Source organism: Petromyzon marinus, chromosome 61, assembly GCF_048934315.1.
Source record: "Petromyzon marinus isolate PM22_M1 ecotype Great Lakes invasive population chromosome 61, UKy_Petmar_22M1.pri1.0, whole genome shotgun sequence".
Taxonomy (NCBI): domain Eukaryota; kingdom Metazoa; phylum Chordata; class Hyperoartia; order Petromyzontiformes; family Petromyzontidae; genus Petromyzon; species Petromyzon marinus.
Genome location: NC_133727.1, coordinates 4,115,568 through 4,128,539, shown reverse-complemented (window position 1 = coordinate 4,128,539; position 12,972 = coordinate 4,115,568). Strand labels below are relative to the sequence as shown.

Here is a 12,972-nt window from a genome sequence, read left to right as displayed (position 1 = left end):
CCCCATTAATTTATACTTAAATGTCGTTGATCTAGAATTGAAGCTTTGGTGTCTGCAGGAATTACTATACTCATTGGTTAAATTTCGATTTAAAGCTTTCGTGACTGCAAGGATTCATCTTCTTTGGTTCTTTCGGTAAAGTCATCATTAGACCTCATTACTTTGATAGTGCATTGTCTTTGAGCTGTACGCCTTTTGGCGTCATCTGGTCGAGCACCAATTGAGTCGAGGCTCAAAAGAAAGCCGTCCCTTGGTGTGGACCAATCAGTTTTAAGGACAATGCATATATTATCATAGTATGTTTTTTATTTGCTTTTTGACTGCAGGTATTGTGGTTGATGCAGACATGAATCCTTATAAAGAGGTTTTAGTTTTGTTGCCAGAAAAAAAAGGGAAAACCCCTATTATTAACTAAGTTTTAGAGAATTAAAACTATAAACTAAACTTTTTTGTTTTATATATATGATCACTGGGCTGGACAGCTCTTTTGTCAGAAGCGACCTGGCCACAAATGACAGCTCAAACGAAGTGGCCTATCGTCATCGCGTTGGACATTTTCTGGCAGCAGTCAAATTACTCGAAGCGCGTGACGTTGATTCTAAATATGGAGGGTGAAAAACCGCAAGATCAAAAAATCCACGCGACCACGGGAGGAGAGAGAGAGACACGCAAACTCCAAATATACAGCAGCAGGCTTCAGGGTCCGGATCGAACCCACGACCTCCTGCACACCAGGCGAGGCAGTTAACATCTCACCACAGAGAGAGAGAGAGAGACACGCAAACTCCAAATATACAGCAGCAGCAGGAGTCAGGGTCTGGATCGAACCCACGACCTCTTGCACACCAGGCGAGGTAGTTAACATCTCACCACGGAGAGAGAGAGACACACGCAAACTCCAAATATACAGCAGCAGCGTCAGGGTCCGGATCGAACCCACGACCTCCTGCACACCAGGCGAGGCAGTTAACATCTCACCACGGAGAGAGAGAGAGACACGCAAACTCCAAATATACAGCAGCAGCAAGCATCAGGGTCGGGATGGAATCTACGACCTTATGTATACCAGGCGAGGGTAGTTAACATCTCACAACGGAGAGAGAGAGAGACACGCAAACTCCAAATATACAGCAGCAGCAGGCATCAGGGTCGGGATGGAATCACGACCTATGTATACCAGGCGAGGTAGTTAACATCTCACCACGGAGAGAGAGAGAGACACGCAAACTCCAAATATACAGCAGCAGCAGGCATCAGGGTCGGGATGGAATCCACGACCTCATGTATACCAGGCGAGGTAGTTAACATCTCACCACGGAGAGAGAGAGACACGCAAACTCCACATATACAGCAGCAGGCGTCAGGGGTCCGGATCGAACCACGACCTCCTGCACACCAGGCGAGGTAGTTAAAACGAATGACTATGCAAAGGAAAAAAATAACATTTGTGTATCATCTTCTTTGGTTCTTTCGGTAAAGTCACGTAGAATGAGAATAAAATAATAAATTGATAAAATAAAATAACACAATAATATTCTCACGACGTTTCGGCCACAACACAAGCGGCCAAAACGTCGTGAGAATATTATTGTGTTATTTTATTTTATCAATGTGTTATTTTATTCTCATTCTACGTGGTGACTTTACCGAAAGAACCAAAGAAGATGCATCCTTGCAGTCAACGAAAGCTTTAAATCGAAATTTGTGTATCAATTAATTGGAGGGGGGGGGGGGGGATCACAAGACATCCGTACCACCCTGTGAATCAGCCACACGAAAGAAGAAGTAGAAGACTGGTCGACGCTCCCGGATGGCACAAAATAAACAAAAACTAAAAACCGGTCAGATGTGAGGGAGCTGGCTTTGGCAAGCGTGGGACGCGTGGCGTTCCAATGAGTCATCGGGGCGAGAATATCAAAACTAAAACATCAGTCACAGGCTACGCTCTACGCTCCACCCTCTCCCCCCCCCCAACCCACAGAACCGGGCGAAATCAATGAACGAAATGGGCACACACAGAACGGCGGGCGAGTCTCGGATTGCGGCGACAGTTTCAGGAAGTTTTCTCATCCTGAGTAAAATAAAAAAAAATATTGTAACAAAAACCCATTAAGCTATCGCGGCGGGTGATAGCTCAATGGGAGTTTTTTTTTTATCAATTTATGTTTTTTTTATTGGAGACCGCACGCACAATGTTCTATCGAGGAACCACCTCGTGTAAGAGTAATTAATTTATTGATGTATTTCACGGCCACCGGGACTTCGAGATTCGCGTTGCTATTGTGCGGCTCTTGAAAATGATTGAATTACAATTTTGAGTTGGGTTTTCATACCGAATTCGTAAAATGGGGAAAGAAGTATCCCATTCGTTGTTAGTTTTGGTTGGGAGGCAGTCTCCCTCTCCCCCCCCCCCCCCCTATTTAAAAATAAATATTAATACAAACAATGTAACCGTCGACACATTTGTCAAATATCGCTGCAACATCTTGCAATGGGGGAAGAATAAATAGTTGGACATGACCGGTTGTGTATGGGGCAATGGCTCAGAGCGATACGTAAGGACCAGTGAGCAGAAACGTCATTCGCTCTACATGTTTATATATAGTCCGTGTTATAGCCAAAGACAACAGAGACAACAAAGGCTAAAGATCCCCCCCCCCCCCCGTATAGCCTTCAACAGACTGTTGGGGCAAGTGCTGTTAGCGGAGCAGCATCTGCGAACAGCACGCGAGGGGGTGGGTAGCCAGCGCCACGCCCGACCGCTTTCATCTCCCCATTGGTGAAAGGTTTTTTTTACACACCGCACCAGGTACTCGTTTGAGGCTGAGTCGACACACACACACACTACCTCTCCCCCCAACTCACACACGCACACACTACCGCTCCCCCCAACTCACACACACACACACACTACGCTCCCCCCCAACTCACACACACACACACTACCGCTCCCCCCAACTCACACACACACACACTACCGCTCCCCCCAACTCACACACAAACTACCGCTCCCCCCAACTCACACACACACACACTACCGCTCCCCCCCAACTCACACACACACACAAACTACCGCTCCCCCCCAACTCACACACTACCACTCCCCCCCAACTAACACACACACACACCACCGCTCCCCCCAACTCACACACACACACACCACCGCTCCCCCCCAACTCACACACACACACAAACTACCGCTCCCCCCAAACTCACACACTACCACTCCCCCCAACTAACACACACACACACCACCGCTCCCCCCCCAACTCACACACACACACACCACCGCTCCCCCCCAACTCACACACACACACAAACTACCGCTCCCCCCCAACTCACACACTACCACTCCCCCCCAACTAACACACACACACACCACCGCTCCCCCCCAACTCACACACACACACCACCGCTCCCCCCCAACTCACACACACACACTACCGCTCCCCCCCAACTCACACACACACACACTACCGCTCCCCCCAACTCACACACACACACACCACCGCTCCCCCCCAACTCACACACACACACTACCGCTCCCCCCAACTCACACACACACACACACACACTACCGCTCCCCCCCCCAACTCACACACACACACTACCGCTCCCCCCCCCCCCCCAACTCACACACACAGGCTGTCTTATTATTGAGGAAAGTGCTTAGATTGTATCTGTGGGGGGGGGAAATGTTCACGTTGGTGTTTTGGTTTGTATTGTTCTGTGCACGGCCGCTGTCAACGCAGCAGCGGCGGCAGCAGTGACAGCAGCGAGCAGCATCACTTAAGAATTTAGCGTCACTAAAAACATTTTTAAGTGAAATGGGATTATTGTTTATTGCTATATTTCCTTAAACATTCGCGTCAAACGTCATGCAAATTCCGTGGTGGTGTAGCGGTGGTTTGTGGTGGTGGTCGTACTGATAGTGGTGGTGATGGTGATAGTTGTGGTGATGGTAGTAGTGGTTTTTGTCATGGTGGTGGTAGTCTTGGCAATAGTGGTGGTTGTTGTCGTGGTGGTGGTAGTAGTGGTTGTTGTGGTGGTAGTGGTCGTATTGATAGTGGTGGTGGTGGTGGTAGCGGTAGCAGTGGTAATTGCGCTGGCAGTGTGTGTGGTGGGTGTGGTACTGCTGACGGTAATGGAACTACCGGGCTTTTATCAGAGATTTGTTCATGAAGCAATTCAGATCTACAAACACAGACACAATTTCAACCGAGAGGATGGTTTCAAATTAAGCGACCATTGGAAAGATGTTCTAAATCGAACCCAACATTAAACTAATTTTCAATGGTACAGTATATTTTTCGAGTAGTGGTACCCCAAACTTTCGCAGCACTTATAAATTCCCATTTTCACACCATCAATAGGTAAACTCCCCCTCCCCCCTTCCCCCCCCCCCCCCCTCGCCAAACTGCAAGTCCACCGGCACGTACACCACCTCTTTGCTCGCACACAGGTCCGATGTCTGAGCGTGGTTGTGTTTCGCTAAATTCTCCTGTTTGATGAGTACTAGGTGCCTCGGTGAATGTATATACTCTGACTTTAACATAGCTATTTCTGTGACCAGTTACTAGCTAATCACTAAACTATTTAAATGCTAAATTCTATGCTAATTTCCTTTGTCAAGGGGCACCTCTGCGGATGTGTATACTTTAACTTAGCTATTTCAATGAGCCATTTCAATGCTAAATTATATGCTAATTCCTTTGTCAAAGCCCGTGGTCTTCTTCTTCTTCTCACACAGCTTAAAGGTCGTGATCTAAGCGTGGCTTCTTCCACTCCAGCGCTGTCCTCCAGACAGTCTCTGTCCCTTCACCTGATGAAGGCCGCTTGTGTTGTGGCCGAAACGTCGTGATTTTTTGTTATTTTATTTTCACCTACGTGACTTTACCCAATAGAACCAAAGAGTATACTGCCAATATACTCAACACTGCACATAGACTCAACACTGCCCATAGACTCAGCACTGCCCATACACTCAACACTGCCCATAGACTCAACACTGCCCATTGACTCAACACTACCCATAGACTCAACACTGCCCATAGACTCAACACTGCCCATAGACTCAACACTGCCCATACACTCAACACTACCCATACACTCAACACTACCCATAGACTCAACACTACCCATAGACTCAACACTGCCCATAGACTCAACACTTCCCATAGACTCAACACTACCCATAGACTCAGCACTGCCCATACACTCAACACTACCCATACACTCAACACTACCCATAGACTCAGCACTGCCCATACACTCAACACTTCCCATACACTCAACACTGCCCATAGACTCAACACTAAGCGTGGCTTCTTCCACTCCAGCGCTGTCCTCCAGACAGGCTCGTCCCTTCACCTGATGAAGGCCGCTTGTGTTGTGGCCGAAACGTCGTGATTTTTTGTTATTTTATTTTCACCTACGTGGCTTTACCCAATAGAACCAAAGAGTAGTGGTGGTTGTGCTCGGGGCAGTAGTAGTTGTGGGAGTGGTGGCAGTAGCAGTTGTGGCTGCGATGTCAGCGGGTGGTGGTGGTTGTGTTACTGGCAGTAACCATCGCCACTGGGGAGACAAAGGCGGCCGGGCGTTGGTTGCTGGCCACCCACCCCCTCGTGTGCCGTGCCGGCCTTCACAGGTGCTGCTGCTCGCTAACAGCACTTGCCCCAACAGTCTGTTACAGGCTACACGGTGGGGTAATGGGAGATCTTTGTCCTTGTGGTATTGCTGCACCAGATACTCCCACCACCCCCCACCCACAACTCCATCATGTATGTATGCTGTATGTTGAACTTATTTAGCACAGTACGTGGCCCACCGTGGAAGGACAACAATTTACCCACCCACCCACACCACCACACCACCACCACACCACCACCACACCACCACCACTGCTCACAACTGAAAATTAAAAAAAAACTAATTATATACATGGACGGAAAAGAATTCAACGGCGTGGGCGGTCGCGTGCTGCGGTGACATCGAGCGAGGTCGCCACCTCGCCAACAGCAACCACGCCAACGCAAACCCAAATCCGAGCGGGAGAACCGGACCGTGTGGCTTTGAGGGCCGTCCATAAATGACGTCACAAAAAGTCAGACACCCCCCCCCCTCAAATATGACGTCACAAAACTCTGCCCCCCACCTCCTCCCCCCCCAAAAAAATATATATAAAACGTGCTTCAAATCGTTTTAAACTATTGTCACATTGTAGTAGTGCGTATTTAATGTGGCGCCGCACTCCGATGTTGCAGGAGAAAAAAAACATTTATTAAAAAGTCTATTTAATTAAGTAGAACGTGTTTCACCTTATTTGGTTCTTTCGGTAAGGTCACGTAGAATGAGAATAAAATAATGAAATAACACAATAAAATTCTCACGACGTTTCGGCCACAAAGTCACGTAGAATGGAGATAGAATAATAATAAAAATAATAACAGAATAAAATTCTCACGACGTTTCGGCCACAACTTGTGTTGTGTTGTGGCCCAAAACGTCGTGAGAATTTTATTCTGTTATTATTATTTTATTATTATTTTATCTCCATTCTACGTGGTGACTTTACCGAAAGAACCAAAGAAGATGAATCCCTGCAGTCACGAAAGCTTTAAAATGGAAATTAAAATGTTATTTTGTTCCCTTGTTCGAAATTGTTTTTTGTTGTTGTTGTTGTTGTTTCCATAATTTCCTCTTTTTTAAAAAAAATGTTGCACCGTGGTTTCCGCTCGCGACGATGGCGCGCGAAGGGTTTGGGCTCTCGCGACGCTTTCCATCGGATACGTTCATCGAGTCGGTTTGGGTTTATTTATTTATTTACTTTGGTATGGCCCTGTGAGCCATTCGGCTCTTGAATCGGGAGCAACCGCAACAAGCAAAAAACACAAAATAAGACGAGTCGGGTCGAGTCAGAGCTCGCTGCGAGATTCAAAAACTCTCAGCCGCTGGCGTTCAAGAGAACCCACGGTGGAAAATTTGAGATTTTTTTTTTATTACTAATAAGCTACATTTACACGAGGACGCACTTTCTCTTCGATTTATTTTTCTTCTTATTATTATTAATAAAATAAATTTGCGCAGTGGTTTCTACTCGTCACGATGGTGCCGAGGGTTTGAACTCTCGGCGACCTTTGCATAGGAAACATTTATTTATTTTAGTCAAGACCAGTCAGTGCCATCCTCGGCAAGTTAGAATTCGAAAGAGGCCACGTGCCTCCAAAGCAGGCCAAAGCGCATCATTGGCACCGTGTATCGTTTTTAGTGTTTCAACACGAACGTGTGGTCGTAAAATGTTCGTCTCTTTACGGGCATATTTCTCAATTCAACGTTTGGCCATTCCCTAATTAACTGTTGTAAATATTTTTGTTTTAGCTTCTTGGCTTTTAGCGCCATCCTGCGCGTCCGTATTAAATGCTGTAAAGTACAAAAACCCTCCCCCCCCACCACCCCCCCCCCCCCTCCCCGAGGGGACGGCCCTGTAGCGAGAAGGCTGCTGGGTGGTTCGAGTCCCGGCTCGGGCACCTTTCTGTGAGTGTGCGAGTGGACTTTGTGTGATCTCCCCCTGTTCTACAGAGTGAGTGAGTGGAGTTTGTGTGATCTCCCCCTGTTCTACAGAGTGAGTGAGTGGAGTTTGTGTGATCTCCCGCTGTATGATGGAGAGTGAGTGGACTTTGTGTGTCCTCTCTCTGTTCGGAAGAGTCAGTGGGGCAGTGGAGTTTGTATTATCTCTCTCCCCCTGTTCTGCAGAGTGAGTGAGTGGAGTTTGTATGATCTCCCCCTGTATGACAGAGAGTGAGTGGAGTTTGTGTGATCCCTCTCCCGCTGTTCTGCAGAGTGAGTGAGTGGAGTTTGTGTGATATCCCCCTGTATGACAGAGAGTGAGTGGACTTTGTGTGATCTCCCCCTGTTCTACAGAGTGAGTGAGTGGAGTTTGTGTGATCTCCCCCTGTTCTACAGAGTGTGTGAGTGGAGTTTGTGTGATCTCCCCTTGTTCTACAGAGTGAGTGAGTGAGGTTTGTGTGATCTCCCCCTGTTCTACAGAGTGAGTGAGTGGAGTTTGTGTGATCTCCCCCTGTTCTACAGAGTGAGAGAGTGAGAGTTTGTATGATCTCCCCCTGTTCTACAGAGTGAGTGGAGTTTGTGTGATCTCCCCCTGTTCTACAGAGTGAGTGAGTGGAGTTAGTGTGATCTCCCCCTGTTCTACAGAGTGAGTGAGTGGAGTTTGTGTGATCTCCCCCTGTTCTACAGAGTGAGTGAGTGGAGTTTGTGTGATCTCCCCCTGTTCTACAGAGTGAGTGAGTGAGGTTTGTGTGATCTCCCCCTGTTCTAAAGAGTGAGTGAGTGGAGTTTGTGTGATCTCTCTCCCTGTTCTACAGAGTGAGTGAGTGGAGTTTGTGTGATCTCCCCCTGTTCTGCAGAGTGAGTGAGTGGAGTTTGTGTGATCTCCCCCTGTTCTGCAGAGTGAGTGAGTGGAGTTTGTGTGATCTCCCCCTGTTCTACAGAGTGAGTGAGTGAGTGGAGTTTGTGTGATTTCTCCCTGTTCTATAGAGTGAGTGAGTGGAGTTTGTGTGATCTCCCCCTGTTCTACAGAGTGAGTGAGCGGAGTTTGTGTGATCTCCCCCTGTTCTACAGAGTGAGTGAGTGGAGTTTGTGTGATCTCTCTCCCCGTGTTCTACAGAGTGAGTGAGTGGAGTTTGTGTGATCTCCCCCTGTTCTACAGAGTAAGTGAGTGGAGTTTGTGTGATCTCTACTCCTGTTCTACAGAGTGAGTGAGTGCCGTTCGTATGTTCTCCTGTATCCGCTCGCGCACGTGACCCCGCGTGTCTTCTCGAGTGTCCACCATCTCATCCTTACACAGATGCATATCCAGCGCGCCTTGGTCCACTCCGGTGTAACCCGGCGCGCGCTCGCCGCTGACGCTCGCCGCCGACGCTCACCGCAGACGCTCACCGCTGACGCTCACCGCTGATGCTCACCGCACACCCTCACCGCCGACGCTCACCGCCGACGCTCACCGCTGAAGCTCACCGCCGACGCTCACCGCCGACGCTCACCCACCTGCTTGCAGCGGTGCGACGAGGACGAGGAGGTGATGGGGAGCGCCGCGGGTCCGTGGGTGCCCCTCGTGCCCTGCTGTGAACAGCTGCTCTCCGACGCGCTGTAGTGCTCCGAGCCGCTCGACGACGACGATCGCTTGGACTCGCTCAGCGCCTGGAACGCCGCCGCCGACGCTGACGCTGACGCCGACGCCGACGCCGACGACGCCGATGCCGCCGACGGAAGCGCCGGCGACAGGAGCAGCGACGAGGACGACGATGACGACAGCGCCATTGGCGGCAGAGGAGGAGGAGGAGGCGGAGGAGGAGGAGGAGGAGGCGGCTGCTGCTGGACCCGGCTGGGTAGCCGGCCCAGGAGGTCGGGGCTGGGGTCGCGAGGACGGAAAGTGCTGTGCCGCGGGATGACAGTGTGCCGCGAGTCTTCGCCGACGCCGCCGATGCCGCCGACGCCGCCGCACGCCTCCTCCAGCGCCTCGGCGATGGACTGGTACGTCGGTTCGTCGCCCGGTCCCTGTGCAGGGGCAAAGCAAGCGCGGGTTGGGGGGTACGGGGGAGGGGGGAGGGGGGGGGGCGGTTTCAAGGTCTCACTTCGCAAAAACCGCGCTCGTCCTCGAGGGTGGCCCGCTGGTTGACCCACGGCTGACCTGCAGGCAGCGCGTAATAAACCGTGGCGAATTTTGTCTTTGTTACGTATAATAATTTTTTTATTATCATGATGACACTATTTTTATTACGCATTTTTTTTATTATGATGTATATATTTTCATTACGTCTTTTTTTATTACAATATATTTTTGTTTATTTTTTTTATTACAATATTTCTTTTTTTTTTTACTTTTACTTCGCGTCTTTTCTTCGTCTGCGAAAGCGACCCGCGGCCGCTTGCCGCGCTAAGCATTTCGCGGCCGTGCCACGGGCGTCGTTTTCCACTGCACGAACGCCCTGAGCCGTGCCGGCAACGTCCACGCGCACGAGCGCGGGTGACGACGTGGGTGATGACGGGCGTGGGTGATGACGTGGGTGATGACGGGCGTGGGTGATGACATGGGTGATGACGTGAGTGATGACGAGCGTGGGTGATGACGAGCGTGGGTGATGACGAGCGTGGATGATGACGTGGGTGATGACGTGGTGATGACGTGTGTGATGACGGGCGTGGGTGATGACGTGGGTGATGACGGGCGTGGGTGATGACGTGGGTGATGACGGGCGTGGTGATGAGGTGGGTGATGACGTGGTGATGACGTGGTGATGACGTGGTGATGACGTGGTGAAGACGGGCGTGGGTGATGACGTGGGTGATGACGTGGGTGATGACGGGCGTGGGTGATGACGTGGGTGATGACGTGGGTGATGACGTGGGTGATGACGGGCGTGGGTGATGACGTGGTGATGACGTGGGTGATGACGGGCGTGGGTGATGACGTGGGTGATGACGTGGGTGATGACGGGCGTGGGTGATGACGTGGGTGATGACGTGGGTGATGACGGGCGTGGGTGACGACGAGCGTGCCGAGACGCGTGGGCGGTAACGAGCAAACCAATTCCCCGGCCGTCTTTGTCTCCCCAAAGCCGTAACGTTACGCGCTGCATCCTGAACTTCTTTCGGATTATCGTACGTCGCCAACCGCGCTAATCGGAGGTGCGGGGGGTAAGGTCATCGTGCTGTTTACGTAGTGCATCAGGTATTCAAAGAGGGCCCAGGGTCGGGTTCAGGATGCCACGGTGGCTAGGAGATGTTAACTACCTCGCTTGGTACACAGGAGGTCGTGGGTTCGATCCCGAACCTGACGATGCCTGCTGCTGTATATTTGGAGTTTGCGTGTCTCTCTCTCTCCGTGGTGAGATGTTAACTCCCTCGCCTGGTGCACAAGAGGTCGTGGGTTCGATCCCGAACCTGACGATGCCTGCTGCTGTATATTTGGAGTTTGTGTGTCTCTCTCTCTCCGTGGTGAGATGTTAACTACGTCACCTGGTGTGCAGGAGGTCGTGGGTTCGATCCCGAACCTGACGATGCCTGCTGCTGTATATTTGGAGTTTGTGTGTCTCTCTCCCCGTGGTGAGATGTTAACTACCTCTCCTGGTACACAGGAGGTCGTGGGTTCAATCCCGACCCTGACGACGCCTGCTGCTGCTGTCTATTTGGAGTTTGCGTGTCTCTCTCTCTCTCTCACCATCATCACGGTGGCTAGGAGATGTTAACTCCCTCGCCTGGTACACAGGAGGTCGTGGGTTCGATCCCGAACCTGACGATGCCTGCTGCTGTATATTTGGAGTTTGTGTGTGTCTCTCCCCGTGGTGAGATGTTAACTACCTCTCCTGGTACACAGGAGGTCGTGGGTTCAATCCCGACCCTGACGACGCCTGCTGCTGCTGTATATTTGGAGTTTGCGTGTCTCTCTCTCTCTCTCTCACCATCATCACGGTGGCTAGGAGATGTTAACTCCCTCGCCTGGTACACAGGAGGTCGTGGGTTCGATCCCGACCCTGACGACGCCTGCTGCTGCTGTATATTTGGAGTTTGCGTGTCTCTCTCTCTCCCCGTGGCCGCGTGGATTTTTCTCCGGGTCCTCCGGTTTTTCCCTCGACATTCAGAATCAACGTCACCACGCGTTTAGAGTAATTTTCCACGTGACGACGATAAGCCACAATCGCTGACCTATAATTTGTGGAAAGTTCGCTTCTGAAAAGAGATAAATGGCTCAGTGGGCCTTACATGGTAAAAAATAAATAAAAACTTAGGAATAAAAAAAATTGTTTCGTTTAATAAAATAACAAAATACCTTTTAGTTTAAACTTGGTTCGAAGCTTTCGTGACTGCAGGAATAAAACTTTTTTTTTTCGTTAAAGTCACGTATAAATGAGAAATAACAAAATAACGTAATAGCGTACGACGTTTCGGTTGCAACACAAGCAGCCATCATCAGCTACAGAAGAGCTAAATTTACGAGAGAGAGAGAGAGAGGAAACACATAACCTCAGTTGTACATACACAGACACCCAAGTAGGGGGGGAACTAACACAGACACAACAGGGGACACAGAGAGAGAAGCACACCAGACAGACAGGGTTTAGCAGAATTTGGACAACCAACCGATGAGAGGGGAAATCAGGCTCGGGGTTAACCGCTCGCCACACACGCCTGTGCACACGTGCACACGTACACACGCGTGTGCACGACCGCACGCACACACGCACACGCGCACACACGCGTGCACACGCACGCCCTCCAAGCGATCGCTACACGCGTGTGATTAACACCGTCGATTGTAAGCACACGGGATTGTGGGACTGGTGGGGGGGGGGGCAGGATATGGGCTGCCGCTTGCTGATGCTGGTTTTTATTTATATCCAGGCCTTGAGATGGGTCCAGAGTGAGTTGCAAATCCCTAAGATTATGAAACTGAGAGAGGGGGGGGGTGGTGGTGGAGGAACGCAGTTGGACGAAACCAATTTGACAGAGACAAATATCCCTCCCCCGTGTAGCCTCAAACGACTTTTGGGGCAAGTGCTGATTCGACACTTGCACTCAAAGGCAAAGATCCCCCGTACAGCCTGTTACAGACTGCTGGGGCAAGTGCTCGTTAGCGAGCAACTATGAGGGCCGGCACGGCAGACGAGTGGGCGGGTGGCCAACAGCACGCCCGGCCGCCTTTGTCTCCCCAGTGGCGATGTTTAGGTACTCATTCGAGGCTGAGTCGACCTAGGGGAGGCCCATGACCGCATTAGATAATCGCGTGAGCGGGAATTGATCTCGGCTCGCACAGAGTTTCGTGGCCCGGCGCGCTAACCACTACACTACCGCTCCCCACTCGCACACAAAGATAAAAACAAAGATCCCCCGTATAGCCTTAACAGACTGTAGGGGCAAGTGCTGTTAGCGAGCACCTATGAAGGCCGGAACGGTACA

The 12,972-nt window shown here is 50.5% G+C and overlaps 1 protein-coding gene across 3 annotated transcripts in view; it reads right to left on the bottom strand.

Moving 5' to 3' along the window:
- Positions 1-12,972, bottom strand: part of LOC116937942 (uncharacterized) — a 276,405-nt gene that overhangs the window by 208,724 nt on the left and 54,709 nt on the right. For all 3 annotated transcript variants that reach the window (XM_076053470.1, XM_076053469.1, XM_076053471.1), the window contains one exon: positions 9,064-9,573. In XM_076053470.1, coding sequence (XP_075909585.1) covers positions 9,064-9,573 — 510 coding nt within the window. The remainder of the gene's footprint in view (positions 1-9,063; positions 9,574-12,972) is intronic.